An 18100-nucleotide genomic window follows, 5' to 3' on the forward strand; every position below is an offset into this window, starting at 1 on the left:
ATTTAGGAAAAGGCATCCAGTCCTGGTTAGAGACTCCACCTGACATGAGCCTAGGCAAAGCTATTCTAACAAGTCCCTTCACTGTTAGAAGTCTGTGCCTTAATTTCCTTCATTAATCTAATCTGGATAGCTTCAATATGCTACCATAGGATCTTGGTCTGCCTCTGTCTTCTACATTACAGAGCCCTCCTATCCAAAATCTTTTTCCCATGGAGATATTTACTGTCCATGGTCCAGTCACCACAGCTGTCTCTTTGATAAGTTCAATCTATTTAACTCCTTAACCCTTTCCCTGTACAGCAGGTTTTCCCAGACCTCAAATTGCTCTTGTAGCTATTCTATAAAACTTTCATAATTTTCCAACGTGCTTCTTAAAGTGCAGACACCAGAACTGGACTCTTCCCGTAACAGTCTCACTAATGCTGTATACAATGGTAATGTCACCTCTCCACATCTGCTTGCTAGTCCCGCTTGTACATCCAAGCATCACGTTAGCTCTCTTAGCCATCGTATTAAACTGGGAATAATGGTCATACTGCCTCCCCCACCCCAGCCCAGTCCTTTTCAGAGCCACTGCATTTCAGGATAAAATAGGCTCCATGTTCTTTATTCCTAGATGTATGATTTTGCATTTGACCATAATAAAACACATTTGTTTATGCCCCACTTACCAAGCAATCCAGATCACTCAGTATCAGTGACCTGTCCTCATCTTTATTTACCACCCTGATCAATCTCTGGGCCACCTGCAATTTTTTTTCTTTATTTCTTTTTAAGTCTGCAATGCCTTTATATTTTCTTTCAGCTCATTGGTAAAAATACTGAGGGGTGGACTAAGAACTGATTCCTGCAAGACTCATTAGAAACGTTGCTTATTCCCCATTAAGCAGTAATGTTTTAGAGCCCTCACTCAGCCATCAGGGACCGGGACACCTGGCCATCCCCAGCCTGCCGGGGGCTCCATTTGGCCTTGGGGGTCTATGCCTGCTCCAGGCAGAGCAGAAGGACCTCGCTCTGCTCACACTAAGGGGTGAGCGGGGCGGCACTGGGGGCAGGGGGAGAATGCATGTCACTGTATTCAGCACCTACTCCCTGCCCCTCCCCTGGACAGAAGTCCCCACTGCTCCATAGGATGTCAGGGCCCCGCCCTCCTACATGGCAGGCATATTGTAGGCGTTCCCCTCCCCTATGCAGCAGTTTCTCCTGAGGAAGTTGCGGCTTCCTGAGTGGTGCAGAGCTCAGCGACAACAGCTCCAGCCCAGGGGGTGGGGGGGGTCACACTGCTGCCTCACTAGCTGCACTATTTCCTTCTCTGTGGGGAAATGAGCTCACTCCAATGAGGAAGGTGAAAGGTTTGCAGCCTGGCAAGGTCAGAGACTCCCTCGCTGCCATCACTGGCCCCAGCGCGACACAGGCCTCACGGCTTTCAGGACTTGGCACTACCAGTGCATGCAGAGAGGCTGGATTTCTGCAGTGGGTTTTTTAGCTCAGTCATGTAGAGGAGCCTGTTCACCCCCTCAGGCTGTGTGGGGAGGGAAATAAGAATGCCCACACCTGGCCTTGAAGCCATTAGTGAGAGGGGAAAATATCGGAACCCCTGCTGGAAACAAACATGCTGACCCATCCTGAACATGGACTGCCATCCCCCTCACCTCTCCCCAGAGGGGAAGCAGTACCTCAGTCCTTTAACTGTAAATGAGGAGTTGTCTCTACCTGGAACAGATCTACAGCCAGTAAAGCATAAAGCTGGAGCCCACCAAAGGGAGTAGAGGGGGCACAGGGAGCGACCCAGCAGGGAGGACAGGAACCAGGTCTTCCAAAGCAACCCAAGGGCAATGCCTTGGCCAGATGTGCCAGAGGACAGTGGAAAGGACATTTAAACTTTGACAGGCAGCACAACAGCAGATGAAATGTACTGCTAACAAAATGCCTCGTAATGCCCGCTGAACACTGAGACCAGCTGAAGAAAAAGCTCTGCTTAGCAAGCACAGCAGTCAGAAATGCAAACATTGGGATGGTTATGGAACAGGCTAGAGACTAAGGCAGCTACCAGCCGCAGCGATGGGGGGCAGAACTGTTCCAAAAATCACAGCTTTTGTTTAAAAAGGCAAACAGGAGAATTTGGTCCTAAGTTCAGCAGTGGCACCCTCCACCCCCAGCAAAAGGGAGTTGTGGGGAAGGGTTGGGGTGAGGCAGGCAGGGCCGGCTGAGACGGGGTGTGATGGAACTGAGCTAGAAGCTTGGAGCTCACACGCGGGATGGAAGTTAGAGTAGGGCCCCTGTCGCTCTAACTTCCAGTGGGGCCTCACACTCAGGATGAGGGAGCCACACCTAGCTCTCTGTGGCCACCACCATCCAGTGTGCTCAGACACAGTGCAGAATCATGGCCCAAGTTTACAGGTCTCTTGGTTACACAGAACCTTCCTAATGTGACCTGAATGCACCTGATGCAGTGACATCTGCCCTAGTCTGCAGACAGCCTGAAACAATAGCTCAGGGGGGTGAACTACATAATTCATCTCAATTGGCTGTTAACGCTGAAACTTAAGGGTGACAACTTAAAATGTGACTTCACTATTTCACTAATATTTATCTGTGAGGCGTTTATCCCACAGCGTCAAACAATCCCAGGTGCCCAAAGCTCCAGCTGCCCCCTACTCAACTGCCAAAACCTCCAGCTTTCTCCATGGCTTTGATGATGCAGTTATACAATGTCAGTACCAAACCCTGAGCACCTCACGCACTGAAAACATGGGGACAGCATACAATAAACTGAACTGAATATCAGAACAAACAACCCAGTGCTACTAAATCAGCTGTGACTATTTCAGCTGCAGTTCACTGAAAAGCTTCACTGGTAACCAGAATGAAGCTGCTGCATCAGATCCCCAGGAACCATGGTGAAGAATTTAAGCCCAGCTTGTCAGGGAGTATATGGGACCTTGGCCATAGGAATCTGCTACTCCATCTATGTAAGGGGAAGCCCTGAAATGTGATCTGGGGCTCAGCTACACCCTTGGAACTCTGTTCACATGAAAAAGAAAGTTCCTGTCTCTGGGGAAACCTCGAATGGTTTAGAGCAGTGGCTCAACCAGGGGTACACAGAGGTCTTCCGGGGGTACATCAACCCATCTAGGTGTTTGCCTAGTTTTACAACAGATTACATAAAGGGCACTAGTGAAGTCAGTACACACTAAAATTTCATACTCGTTTCTACTGCTCTATATACTGTGCACTGAAATGTAAGTACAATATTTATATTCCAATCGATGTATTTTATAATGATATGGTAAAAATGAGAGAAGCATTTTTCAGTAATAGTGTGCTATGACACTTCTGTATTTCTATGGCTGATTTTGTAAGCAAGTCGTTTTTAAGTGAGCTGTAACTTGGGGGTGTGCAAGACAAATCAGCCTCCTGAAAGGGGTACAGTAGTCTGGAAAGGTTGAGAGCCCCTGGTCTAGAGGACCCTGGAGGATTTTGCTGGATGTGTCCGACAGGCTTGGAGAAAGCATGACTTACCAGCACTCTCCCTTTCTCTGCACCCAAACTCTTACCACATGTCTGGCAGATCTGTGCCCCATACACACCACAGTGACCCTAGTTTCTCCCATGACACAGTGAGTCTCACAAATGCAATTAGGCAGAGCTTGCAGGACAACGGATGAACAGCTCCCCGCCAGGCAACTAAGAGTCACCCCAAGGAAGCCAACCATGTATATCCGCCAGCCCCACGTGCAAACAGGGCGGGGAGAGCACGTGGCATCCAACAAACAGCTATTCCTCACCGAGTGCTTGCCGGAGATCTTCACACAGGCTGATGTGCGGGAACTGCAGCATCTGGCGCCATTTCTTACTCTTGCCCTTCCTGTTCCCTCCGCCGCCTGCAGGGGCACAGAACAGACATCACAATGAGGCAGCCACAAACGAGACCTAGCTAGAGTGTCTGACCTGGCAGCACAGAGAGCTGGGAAGGAGACACCCACCCTGCTGAGCCACATCCAGCCAGCAGGAATCAGGGAATGGACTGCCTGGAACAGGCACCTTGGGGACCTGAGCCCCGTGCTGTGGATCTAGACAGCAGTGGGGCCTGTCTCCCTGCGTGACAGGACCCCGCCTTGCTGCTAAAGGAAAGATAAATCACTCCAGCTCATTAGAGAAGAGCAGGAAGTCACTGAATCAACAACAATGAGCTCTTCTGTCCAAGCATTTCAAAGGAGTTATCTGCATTTACAGATGGGGAAACTAAGGCATAGCTGGAGAAGGTCTAAGAGCCCCTGTATCAGCTGAAGTTCTAGCTCCCAGGCCTGTATTCAGACCCCCATCTCTGAAAGTAAGCTGAAGGGTAACATTTAGCCGGTGCTGCAAAGGTATGAAGTCCCCAGCTGCAGAATTTCCCGCTTAGCACAATTAGAGATGTTCATGCTACCTAGTCTTCCAAGGCTAAATATATTCACTACAGGGAGGCAACATGCTATCCAAAAATGCACATGGGACTGGAAGAGAAGAATTTCTGCTCTAATCCCAACTCTGCAGCCAACTCACTGGGTAGCCTTGGGCAAGTTGTTTCAGCCTCCCCACCTACAAATGGAACGAACTCCTCCCTCCCTGGTAGGGAGCGAGAGTTAGTTATGTCTGGAAAGCAGGATCCAAGTGCTGGGTATCATTACAGCATCAATATTGTTAAAAGCAGATTTGTCTCTTAGGGTTAACTGCCCAGCGCCATGGGACAGGATTGGGAAGCTCTCTAAATACTGAGTATACAATACTTTATGTAAATGGCAAGTATTAAAATGCTGCAGGGTATGACATCCACTCTGGAAACTAGGCCACAGCACACCTGTGAATCCTCCAGGCCAGCCAAGGTGCACTTGAGCTGTGTTCACCCCTCAGCCAGACCCAGCTGATTCAGGCACAGAAATGGGACTCTTTAAAAGAAAAAAAAAAAGTTGGGGGGAGATGTTTCTTTCTGATTGATCGATCAGCTAGTGAAAAAGCAGCTGGCAGCAGCACACCACCAACTGCTGAACACAGGAGCCAACCCCTAGTGTTGATCCTGGCCAGTTTGCACATCCCCGTCAGCCAGATTTCCTGCAGCCACAACTGGGGGGCGGGGGGAGGCTATAAGAGACCATCTGGACAGGACAAAGGGACAGGATGAGGCACTTACTAAATACACAGACAAAAGCCTTGGCAGAGGGGTGTGGGGAGGGACTGTACTCAGCAGAAAATCCCCAGGTACAGCACAGGACCAAGTGCCTCCAGCTCTGGCCAGCCCGTGGTATTGCTGCCTTCAACAAGAGCTGTTTAAATCAGCAAAGAGCTTCCCCCAGGCTCACTTCACACAGTTGAACAAATGCACAACACTGAAAGCTTCAAAGAGGCAAACATCCGGAGGAGACACTGCTGCCTCCGGTACTAGGCACGAGCCACCAGCTCAACACATTACTTGGGCTCGGCATAGAGCGAAATTCCAGCCCAGAGTGTCTCATGCAGCCACACAGACTACAGCAGACTGGAGCCCAAGGAGCTGAGCACCTGGTGCACATGCCAGAGTTTGCTGCATGTTCTGTGGGCAGCAGCATTGCATCTGCCCATCAGCAGCTCTGCTGTGCAACTCTAGAAACCCAGGAAGGAAGTGACTCAATGCTCAGGGCAAGCAGGGGTGGGAAGTGCAGCACAGACACCTTCTTCTCAGCTACAGCCTGCAGTGACAGGACGTGAAGGACAAATCAGTGACAAGGATGAAGGCAGGGAGGGGGGTGTGGGCCACAGAGCCAGGGAGAGCCCACCTGCCATGCAGAGGGTTTGATGAAGGGAGACCCAGAGCCCCACTTCATGCTGGGGGAGGCAGGGAGAGAAGAGAAGAGAAGAGCTGCAGAACTCATGTTTCCTTTGACTTGTTTGTTTAGAAAAGGAACCGTAGCAGCAAGGCATTCACCCCCCAAGCTCTCCCCTCAGTTACAGCAAGCACCTGGGTGCCCAGCTGAGCTCTAGCTGCCCTCCCTGCACAACAGTGGGGGCACCTGCCTTAAGGGGGAAGGAGCCAGGGGCAGCCCCTTCTCCAGGAGGCGGCTCTTCCCCACCCAAAGCCTGAAGGAGCTGGGCACCAGGGCATGCTGCCAAGTTGGCCTATTTTCAGAGGCATCAGGGCAAGAGTGGGTGAGTGATGGGGAGTTCATTGAGGGGAGGGGTTGATATTGTAGAGTACAGCTTTACATTCAGTGGGCCAGATCCTCAGCCCCTCTTGGCTCCTGGCCCTCCTGCAGTAGTGCAACGGAAACTTGCAGTGCTCTTCAGGCAGCTGCTGAGGCTTTCCTGGAGTGTGCTGTTCCACAGGTGTAGGACAGCATCACCCCACCCCATCTGCATCAGTGTAAGTGGTGTTCCAGGGAGGGCTGGACTGGCTAGCAATCCTGGCCGGCAAAGTGGTTCTGTCCACCAGCACAGGCTGCTCTCACTTGCAAGGGGGGCTTGGCAATTGGACTCCCAGGATAGGGGGATGCAGAAAGGTGGTATGGCCACCTACTGCTCTGGCACATCCAAGCAGCTAGTCCAGCATCTTCCATTCTCTAATCACATATATTGCAAACTCTGGCTTGGTACCTTTCATGGTTTTAATAAAAGACTGTACAGCACATTAACTCTGTGGGTGTGCTTAACTGCACCCAGACGCCCAGGGAAAGTGACCATTAACAGCAGAGCAGAAAGGCCGGCTGAGCTCCTTGCTGGATAGTTGGCCAGAACCGAGGCTGTGGGTCCCCCATTCCCCCATGTGCGAGTAACTGACTCCAGTCTCTGGAAGTCAGCAGTTTATGGCAGTCAGTGCAGGAGCAGGGTTCCTTTCACATCTCTTGAGTCTGGGAGCAAGATAATTGCTGCCACATAGTTTCCTGTGGAGCAGTGGTAGGCAACCTGCGGCCCATCAGGGTAATGCACTGGCGGGCCATGAGACACTGTTTACACTGACCGTCCGCAGGCATGGCCGCCTGCAGCTCCCAGTGGCAGTGGTTCGCCGTTCCCAGGCAATGGGAGCTGCGGACGGCCAATGTAAACACTGTCTCACAACCCACCAGTGCACTACCCTGACAGGCGCAGGTGGAGGCTTTCATAGCATCTCCCTTCAGACACTGGATCCTTCCATATCTAAGTCCAACAGTGAAGGGATTTCAGTTTCCCACCTCATTGGCACATAGCTCTGGGATTACCTGGCCTGAGTCTTCAACCTTGCTTGAGGTTTCTACCCCAAACTTGTTTTTCAAGTAGCTTGAGAAGTTTCTCTGCCCATGTCCCTATTCAGCTTTTGTTTTTCCCCCAAAAACCCTCATCTTCAAAACCTTTTCATAGACTTTAAATTCAGCAGGGGCTACTCTCTGTTCACTTAATCTGACCTCCTACATAACAGAGGCCAGAGAATTTCACCCCCTATTTCTGCAGTGAAGGGAATTCTTCTTCTTCACTCAGCAAGTGACACTGTTGAGCTCAGTAATGTGTGGCTGAACTAGATCTCTTTTAGAAAGACAACCAGCCTTGATTTAACAGCTTCACGTGATAACAAATTCACCACTTCCAGTGGTGAGCTGTTCCATTGGCTAATCACCCTCACAGTCAACTTGCACCTCTAGCGAGCTCCACGTTTCACACAATTCTGTTGCTACTAGCCTGCCACCCAACCCAGAAGTCCTGGAATTCAGACTCCACACCTGGCAGAGCCTGCTCCATTTTCCAGAGGGCTGAGGCCCATGGTCACTACAGGAGTCAGCAAAGGAGTAGGACCTGCACCTATAAAGTTTTGGGGTCAGCACTGGGGTGGGGAGAGCCACTACAGAGGCAGTTGGTAGATTTCAGCCTGACAATCCATTTTGCCCAAGAGACTGCAGAGCCAGGCTTTGCTCCTTTGCCTTTATGACAGCAGCAGCCTCTGTGACAGGCTCTGGAACCACGGAGCTCCACAGTGTGGTGTGTAAATGGCTTTTCTGACAGAGGAACTGCTGCGCAGAGACGCAGAAACCCTAACGGGGCTTGTGTTCCTGGTGCAACATCAGCAGTAAGGAACAGTGGCAAATAGACAGGTGTGCCAGTCTCACAGCCACTTGAGTGCAGGACTGGACACAAAGTTCTGGGGCTTCATTTAGGGACAAGTTTATCCCACCAGTCCTGCAGAGTTCACCAGCCTCCTAATCAGTAAAGTCCACAATCCTCGGGGTTCAGAATGACATACAAGAAATCTAGAACTCAAATTCCAGGGTCCAGGCTGATCTTTGGCAACAAAGGCATCACCAGGCCAGATCACACCTGCAGTCCATCTAGTCCAGTATCCTGCCGCTGACAGGCCAACACCAGACGCCTCAGGGAAGTTAAAAGAAACCCAGCAGTAACAGATGTGAGGTAAACTACCTACCATGTAGGTCTCATCCTAGTCCCTAATAGGTTTAACCCTCAAAGCATGAGTTTTTATCCCTTCCAAACTCTGGTTGAATTAACTGTTATAACTGCATATTCTTGAACTCCATATACATGGCTAGCCATGTCCGGCTCTTGCTTTTCTCTGCAGCAACAGATACGATGCCCTGTCTGCGCCTCTCCTTCAATAACCATGTCAGGGCAGCGATCCAGAATCAGAGCAAAAAGCAGCATAAGATATTCAAACTCTCTAGTATCTCAGACTGTGATAAAGAAACCAAAAGCCAGCTGGCCTCCAGGACTGAAAATACATCAGAGGAAATCTAATAATGCCCAGCCCGCAGCAAACCCTCAGTGAGTAATTCTGCCCCTGTAGCGCAGCTAGCAGATGAAGAGAGAGTCTCTGCAGTTGCCACTGAACCAGGTTGAGATCTGGTTCCATACTAAATAAGGATAAGGCCAACAAGGTTGAGGGTGACTGCCCAGCACCAGAATTTCACTGTGTAGCTGCTTTGTGCATCCATCAAGATACAAGTGGTGAAGAGCAGCAGTGGGAAAGGCAAGAGTGAACACTAGGCACTAAGTGCAAGTTTCTCCTGGTCCACCTATTGAAAGCGCCATTATTGCTTCTCCTTGGCAGCTGAGCGCATGCTTGGTCGCAGTGGCACTGTGAGCCAGGAAGCTTTGACCTGCATACTTGTGCTCACCGACATCCCAGCCATCCTCAGACCATGCAGCAATGCCTGTGAAGAGTTGCTCAGGGCAGAAAACCTACTGGGAGAGCGAAGGGGAGGGGAGAGGATCCTCACACCTCAGGTTAGAAAGGGGTCTCCTGATAATGCTCAGTGAGGGAGAAAGAGTGGGGGGTTTGCAATGCTGACTGAGCAGACGCATGCTTCCAGTGGGCTGCCAGTGACAGATGCCTCTCTGCTTGTAAGACTAAAAGCTCAGACTAGAGAGAGCACTGCCAAGAGTGCTGGCAACTCCTGCTCCCTCTTCCACCTCATACAGCCTCTTCTCCACATTCATCTGACCAGGAAAAAGTAGGGTAAGGAGTTGGCTTCCTTCTGTGAAACTGACAAATCCAATTCATGTTGGTATTTCCTCTACTGGAGCATTCCTAATACCTTCCCCTTCCTTATCCACCCCAGACATTCGAGGCATTTAGTTATAACCTTTTCAGGACACACACAAAAACTAATGACAACATGATAAACTAGGCACAGCAGCACCGTAAAGCCTCCCCAATGGCAATCCTGGGCTGAACACAGACAGGATCTCCAATCCAGGACCTAGCAGACCAAGGAGAGGGAAGTCAAGAGTCAAGGACTTTTCACCAAGAGTTCCCCACCCTAGGCTTCTCTTGCTTAAGCCATGGGCCTGTGAGCTTGTGCACTCCTGGGGAACACAGCTGCTGTGGAATCAGGCAAGGAGAATGCGCTTCATAGGTCAAAGCCGACTTCATAAACATCCCATGAAAATGGGCTGCTAGCCAGTACAGGCCACAGAAAACCAGGGAGAGATGCTCCCCCTAGGAAAGCCCACATTCCGGATACATTGCAATCTCCAGGTGGTCTCAGGCACTGTCAACCCAAAATCATACGGTTTAAATAAACCTCTCCTTGTGTTACTAACAGCACTCAGAGTAATCAGAAGGGAAAGAGTCTCTAGAAGGCAGTTCGCATCTGGACATTGTTTATGCATCTTGCTCAGCTGGTACGAGGATAGTCAGTCCCACTCTGGAGTTCAGTGCTCCAAGGTTTGGCGGGCACACACTGCTGGAGAAGGGTTATTTGTTTAAAAACAACTTGTTCCATTGGATTTGTAAAACGTCGAACATTCCCACTCATCTGAGGCTTAATAAAACCTCGTTCACCCACTGGAGAGTCTGGGCTGAACATAACGTAACAGGCTCCTTTGAAGATGTGGCCCATGTACAGATCATTGCAGTGACTCAACTCCGAGATGACAGACCTAGATACCTGCTGCTAAATCCCTTACTCAGACTCCAGGCAAAAGTGATGGAAGGTTCTCTCAACTGGCACCTGGATATCCAGCAGCAAAGGATCCAACAAGATGCCAGGTCGTGAACTCAGGTAACAAGTGCCAGGCTGACACCCACACTCGGGGGCTTCACACAAATGTCTCCGTAAATCTCACCCAGCTTATCCATATATACGCCAATCTATTCGACATGCTCAGCCACACCCAACATAATTCATTCTCCAAACTCCCTTCCCTCTTCTGTCATTTAACCACAGCTCCCTCTTCCTACATTGTGTCCACTCTCAACAATTCCTTTGCCCTTGGAACCTTCTCAGGCTCTCTAAAATGTGCCACTACCCACCTTATACCCCAGCATGACCACCACCCACTCACCAACCCTTGGGAAAGGATTTTCCCCTCAACATCTCTGACTGGTTTTGGGTCTAGGACCCAGATCCCTCAGCATAATTACCCTCTTTTTCCTAGTGAAGATGCTTAATTCAAGGCACATCCTTGACCCCAGCACAGCCCTACAGCCCACAACAACTCCCTTAGCTAACTCACCCTGATTCTCTTCAGACACCTCAAATGCCCCCATCTCTGCCTGCCCCAACCATATCAGCTTGTGGCTATGGCTCAGCTTCCTGCATCGCATCTCACAGGCAGAAGCTTGTGCAACAAGAGCTTCCCCCAAACCAGCCACTCTGCCTTCCTACCCCACTCTGGCCTCCCAACCGCCTCCACCATCAGTAACCCTGTCACTGATCCCAAGTCCTCCCCATAGATCTCCTGCAGCAGAAACACTGCTTCTCCCCAGCCCCACCACATCGCCCACGCATGCCACAGCCACATGCCCAGGCCTTAACTGTGCCTTGCTGATTGCTGCTCCTGGATGCGCTCTGTGGCTTGGCCAAACCCCAGCATTCATGTGTTCAGGGCATTAACGATGCATACCCCTAACCATCCCCAACCATATCCCCTATCTACCACCCCCTCTCCCCACCCTGTCCCCACCCCCTCTACCCACTGCCCCTAACTATCCTGCCCCCCTGGGGCCCCTACCCACCACCCCCTCCACCCACCACCTCTCCTTCCCCCCCTGCCCCCCCGGTCCCCTGCCCCCCACCCCCTCCACCCACTGCCCCCCCATCCCCCCTTCTTACCCTGCCCCCACCCCCTCCACCCACTGCCCCCCATGACCCTACCTACCCTGCCCCCACCCCCTCTACCCACTGCCCCCCATGCCCCTACCTACCCTGCCCCCACCCCCTCTACCCACTACCCCCCATACCCCTACCTACCCTGCCCCCACCCCCTCTACCCACTGCCCCCCCATGCCCCTACCTACCCTGCCCCCACCCCCTCTACCCACTGCCCCCCCAGTCCCCTACCCACCACCCCCTCCAGCCACTGCCCCCATGCCCCCTTCTTACCCTGCCCCCACCCCCCCATGCCCCCTTCTTACCCTGCCCCCAACACCCCCTGCCCCCCGGGTCCCCTACCCACCCACTGCCCCCCCATCCTCCCTTCTTACCCTGCCCCCACCCCCTCTACCCACTGCCCCCCCATGCCCCTACCTACCCTGCCCCCCGGGTCCCCTGCCCCCGGGCCGTACCGGTAGCCGCCCGGCAGGCTCCGCGGCCGGGCCCGGGGGGGGCCCCAAGGCAGCGGGCGGGGCCCGGCCTCACCTTCGCGCGCCTTGAGCAGGACCGTGTTGGCGACGATGTTCTCCAGCTCCATGGGGCCCGGGGCGGCGCCGCCTCCTCCCCGGCCGGGCTCGCGCTGCCTCCGGCTCCGGCTCGGCGCCCGCCTCCGCCGCCGGCCCCGCCCACTGCTCGCCTGAGCCCTGCAATCCCCGCGCACTCGCCTCCCGCGCCGGCCCCTCATTGGGCCGCACGGCGCGTGAGCCCCGCCCCCTCCGCGCCGCTCCACTCCTATTGGCCCATAGGTGAGGGATGTGTGGAGGGGCGGGGATCGAGAGCTCTGTGTTAGCGTACGGTGATTGGCTAAGACTGGCACCTGGCGTGTCAGAGGTGTCTGATAGGCCAAAGAGCTGCCAATCAGAAAAACGCACCCTCTGCTCTATAGCGGATTGGACAGTCATGAGCCACGTCCAAGAGGGACCGGACCCCGCCTACCGGGCGGAGCAGACACCTGATTGGAGAACTAGCTGCCACTCTGCCGTGATCCTGGTTGTGATAGAAAGGGGCGGCCAAGAGTCACCCCCCCCCATAGACCCTTTTGTTAGCGCGCCGAGCTGGGGCTCGCGGCGGGGGGGGAGCTGGGGCAGGGCGGTAGCTGTGGGGCTGGGGTGTGGGGAGGGGGCGGGGGCTGTGGGGGTGGGGCGGGGGGCAGGCGGGGGCTGGGACGTGGGGGGGGCAGGGGGTAGCTGCTGTGGGGCATGGGGAGGGGCAGGTGGTGGCTGGGACGTGGGGAGGGGCAGGGCGGTAGCTGTGGGGCGTGGGGAGAGGCAGGTGGTGGCTGGGGAGTGGGGAGGGGCAGGGCGGTAGCTGGAGCATTGGGAGGGGCAGGTGGGAGCTGTGGGGCTTGGGGAGAGGCAGGTGGTGGCTGGGGCGTGGGGAGGGGCAGGCGGTGGCTGTGGGGAGGGGCAGTGGCTGTGGGGCATGGGGAGGGGCAGGTGGTGGCTGGGGTGTGGGGAGGGGCAGGGCGGTAGCTGGGGCATGGGGAGGGGCAGGGGGTAGCTGTGGGGCGTGGGGAGAGGGAGGTGGTGGCTGGGGTGTGGGGAGGGGCAGGCGGTAGCTGTGGGGAGGGGGCAGTGGCTGTGGGGCATGGGGAGGGGCAGGGCGGTAGCTGTGGGGCTGGGGCTCGCAGGGAGGGGTAGAGTGGTAGCTGTGACTATAATTAACATAAAACTCTTTCTGGTTATTGATAGATCTTGTATTGTAGATCATGGCATAAAGAGTACGCGGCACGCAAGCATGTTGATGTCTACCCCTTTTGGGCACATTTCAGTTAGTGATGTCGTACCCCTTCCGCTTGAGGCTGCGCGAACTGCAGCGGTGTGCACACACCAATCTCTTTACGCCATGGTGAATATAACATATTCACTCAACATGTTCAAACCTGTGGGTCTTTACTGTGTGTGCGATAAGCCAGCTTCTCTCGAAACAATATAAATATTTGTGACAAACAAAATTTGACAAAAATCAGTATTTCTAAATATTGTTACTAAACCTAATCCCCATGGATTTGTGGCTAAAAGAAGGAACTTTGAAACGAAAAGCAAGTTCTTCTGGTACTCTAACTGTGGCCGAAATAAACAAGCAAAATATTGTGACACTTCAAAGTGAGGATGAACAATCGCAGTCTTTTGTTGCCGAAAAATCTGTTAGTACTAGTGAGTTATCCAAGGTGAAAGAATTTCCACCGAAGTATATCAAAAAACAAGAAGAAGCAGGTGTTAAAAGACCAAAACGAAAGTATGATGAAAGTTATTTGTCTTTCGGTTTTACGTGTGTTGGAAATAAAGATGTTCCTGATGCTCGGTGCATCTGTGCAACAAAATACCAGCAAACAGTTCATTGGCTCCTGGTAAACTTCGTAGGTATTTGGAAACCAAGCATGCTGAAGACAAAGAGAGAATTTTTTTCAAGAGGCAGTGTGACTCATTTGGAAATTGTAAACTTTTGATGATTAAAATTGCTAAAACAGACAACGAATGTGCAACAGAGGCATCTTATAGCGCCTGCTGGAGAAGCTCACACTCTTGGAGAAACGCTTATCAAGCCTTGTGTGAAAGATATTGTAATGTGCATGTTGAGCGAGCAGTCTGGTAAAAAAATTATGCTGTACAGTTGTCAAATAATACTGTTGCATGCCGTATTAAAGATCTCGCCGATGACATAGAAAAAGAGCTAGTTTGCCAACTGAAAATTTGCCATGAGTATTCATTGCAGCTAGATGAGTCCACTGATGTTTCAGGACTTGCTGTGCTAATAGTATTTGTCTGATATAGATTTAAGAGGACCTGCTCTTATATGAATCTCTGGAAAGCAACACGACTGGAGAAGAAATATTCAACTGCATCAACAATTTTATCAGAAAGCATGAAATTAGTTGGGGAAAATGTATTGATGTATGTACTGACGTTGCTCAGGCAATGATTGGGAAGATGAAGGGAGCTGTAACGCGAATCATAAGTGTGGCACCAGAAAGCACTAAGAGCCATTGTGTTCTACACAGACAAGCACTTGCCGTTAAAAAAATACCAGCATATCTGAAAATTGTGCTCAATGAAGCAGTACAAATTACCAATTTTGTCAAATCTCAACCACTTCAATCCCGGTTATTTAAAATTTTGTGCGAGGAAATGGGTAGTGTAGCAGGGTGAACCCCTGCTCCTTCCCTGAAGGGGTTAAAAACAGCCCTGGGAAGTGGCTGTGGCACGAGAAAACAGCCTTTAGGCTGGGCTGATTGGGGAAGTGGCTGCAGCTGGGGCCACGCCCCAAACTGAGCCACAGGGCCTTATAAAAGGCCAGGGAAGCCAGAACAGTCTCCCTTTGGCTGTAGAGGGAGTAGGGCCTGGCTGCAGGGAGCTACAGACAAAGTACCTGAGGGGAGTAGGGCTGGGGAAAGGCTGAGGAGCTGGGGAGCTCCAGCCTGGAAAGCCCCAGGCTGCGGCCTAGCGGAGGGCTAACAGGTACTGGGGGTTGCAGAGGGCAGCCCAGGGGTAGGCCAAGGCAGCAGGTCCAAACCCTGCTTGCCAGTGATGAGTAGGCTGAGACTGCAGTCTGCCCCAGGGCATGGGGCTAGACAATGACTGGCAGTAGCCAAATACTGAGGCAAGGTGGGGATAGAGGGTGGGGGTTCCCTGAGAGGGGAGACCCTGAGAGAAAAGGGGTTACTGCCAGGGGGCAGCACCCCCATGTAAAAGAGCACCGGGTCCAGGGAGGGACATGGGGGCCTGAGGACAGGTGGATCACCAGCCTGCAGAGGGCGCTCCAGCGCTGGAACAAGCTAATTCCCGGAGTCACCAGCAGGAGGCGCCGCAGGGGTGAGTCCGACCCTTTACAGGTAGTCAGCACAAAACATTTCTTTTACATACAGAAGTGAGGTGGCTATCCAGAGGAAAAGTGCTTGTGAGGTTTTTTTGAGCTTTGTAGTGAACTACTGGTATTCTTCACTTCAGATAATTCAGGATGAAAATTTAATGACTGACAAATTCCTCATGGCTAATGAGACTTGCGTATCTTGCAGATATTTTTGCAAAATTAAATGAAATTAATCTGTCGCTGCAAGGAAAGAATGTGACCATTTTTACTACAATGGATAAAATGTTGTCATTAAAAAATAAACTGGAATTCTGGGCATCTTCTGTAGAACAGAATAACTTTGACTGCTTCCCTACAGTACATGAATTTCTGACTGAAATAAATTCTACAGTCCATGAAGAAGTTTCCAGCACCATTTTACAGCACTTACATGACTTTCAGGCCTCTTTATTAGCATATTTTCCTACAACTACTGATGATAATGCTTGGGTTCGAAATCCATTTGTAATTACAGCCAAACCAGTAGGCTTTACTGTGCACGACTATGAAAGCCTAATTGACTTAATTTCTGACTCTGATTTGAAACAAAAGTTTAAGGATCTTCTACTGAATAATTTTTGGAGCAGCCTAATAGAAGAGTACCCAAATGTGGCTAAACGTGCAGTTCAAGTGCTCCTTCCTTTTGCTACAAGTTCTTTGTGTGAGACAGGATTTTCGTATTCTACTGCAACAAAAACCAAATATAGGAATAGACTTGATGCTTCGCCTGACATGAGGATTCAACTTTCCAGCATTATTCCTAATGAGTAGAAAATGTGTCTTATAGTGATAGCTTCAAGGAGCTCAATATATTTAGCTTAACAAAGTGAAGAATAAGGGGTGACTTGGTTACAGTCTATAACAGGGGTAGGCAACCTATGGCACGGGTGCCGAAGGTGGCACGCGAGCTGATTTTCAGTGGCACTCTCACTGCCCAGGTACTGGCCACCAGTCCGGGGGGCTCTGCATTTTAATTTAATTTTAAATGAAGCTTCTTAAACATTTTAAAAGCCTTATTTACTTTACATACAACAATCGTTTAGTTATATATTATAGACTGATAGAAAGACCGCCTAAAAACATTAAAATGTATTATTGGCACATGAAACCTTAAGTTAGAGTGAACAAATGAAGACTCGGCACACCACTGCTGAAAGGTTACCGACCCCTGGTCTATAAGTATCTATTTGGGGAACAGATATTTAATCATGGGCTCTTCAGTCTAGCAGAGAAAGGGCTAACACGATCCAGTGGCTGGAAATTGAAGCTAGACAAATTCAGACTGGAAATAAAGTGTCATTCTTAATAGTAAGAGTAAATAACACTGGAACACGTTACCAAGGGTCATGGTGGGTTCTCCATCACTGACAATTTTTAAATCAAGATGGGATTATCTGCTCTAGGAATTATTGTGGGGCAGGTCTCTGGCCTGTGCTGTGCAGGAGGTCAGACTAGATGGCCACATAGTCCATTCTGGCCTTGGAGTCTGAATCTATTACTGCAAGGAGGCCTCTCTCGTGATACATACACTGCACTATGCGCACATGACCAGCAAGAGAGAGCTGTCTGCCACCCCCTGCCTGAATGGAACCTGTCCAAGGCCTGTCATCTCCTGGTGACCTGCCTTTACCTTCAAGGCTTTAAGAACATCCTTTCCAGAGAAAGAACAGGAGTACTTGTGGTACCTTAGAGACTAACATTTATTTCAGCATAAGCTTTCGTGGGTTACAGCCCACTTCATCGGATGCATAGAATGGAACACACAGACAGAAGATATTTTTACATACAGAGAACATGAAAAGGTGGAAGTACGCATACCAACTGTAAGAGTCCAATCAATTGAGATGAGCTATCATCAGCAGGAGAAAAAAACCCTGAAGCAAATACTCACCAGCAACCGCACACCATACAACATAAACACTAACCCAGGAACCTATCCTTGCAGCAAAGCCCAATGCCAGCTCTGTCCACATATCTATTCAAGTGAGACCATCATAGGACCTAATCACATCACCCACGCCATCAGGGGCTCATTCACCTGCACATCTACCAACGTGATATATGCCATTGTGCCAGCAATGCCCCTCTGCCATGTACATTGGCCAAACCAGACAGTCTCTGTGCACAAGAATAAATGGACACAAACCTGACATCAGGAATCATACCAGTGGGAGAACACTTCAACCTCTCTAACCACTCAGTGACAGACTTGAAGGTGGCAATTTTGCAACAACAAAACTTCAAAAACAGACTCCAAAGAGAGACTGCTGAACTTGAATTAATATGCAAATTAGATACAATTAACTTAGGTTTAAACAGAGACTGGGAATGGTTGGGTCATTACACTAATTGAATCTATTTCCCTATGTTAAGTTCTCCTCACACCTTCTATGGGTCATCTTGATTATCACTTCAAAGGTTTTTTTCTCCTGCTGATGATAGCTCATCTCAATTGATTGGACTCTTCCAGTTGGTATGGGTACTTCCACCTTTTCATGTTCTCTGTATGTATAAATATCTTCTGTCTGTGTGTTCCATTCTATGCATCCGAAGAAGTGAGCTGTAGTACACGAAAGCTTATGCTGAAATAAATTTGTTAGTCTCTAAGGTGCCACAAGTACTCCTGTTCTTTTTGCAGATACAGACTAACACGGCTGCTA

The 18100-nt window shown here is 50.7% G+C and overlaps 1 protein-coding gene across 2 annotated transcripts in view; it reads right to left on the reverse strand.

Annotated features, from left to right (window-relative positions):
* The window catches only part of GRK6 (G protein-coupled receptor kinase 6), a 31260-nt gene extending 19040 nt beyond the window's left edge, over positions 1-12220 (reverse strand). For both annotated transcript variants that reach the window (XM_045027874.1, XM_045027875.1), the window contains exons 1-2: positions 12078-12220; positions 3789-3884 (exon numbers count right to left, since the gene is read on the reverse strand). In XM_045027874.1, coding sequence (XP_044883809.1) covers positions 3789-3884; positions 12078-12129 — 148 coding nt within the window. In that variant the 5' untranslated portion in view covers positions 12130-12220. The remainder of the gene's footprint in view (positions 1-3788; positions 3885-12077) is intronic.
* Positions 12221-18100: the final 5880 nt, after the last annotated feature.

The sequence above is a fragment of the Mauremys mutica genome, chromosome 8, assembly GCF_020497125.1.
Source record: "Mauremys mutica isolate MM-2020 ecotype Southern chromosome 8, ASM2049712v1, whole genome shotgun sequence".
Taxonomy (NCBI): Eukaryota; Metazoa; Chordata; order Testudines; family Geoemydidae; genus Mauremys; species Mauremys mutica.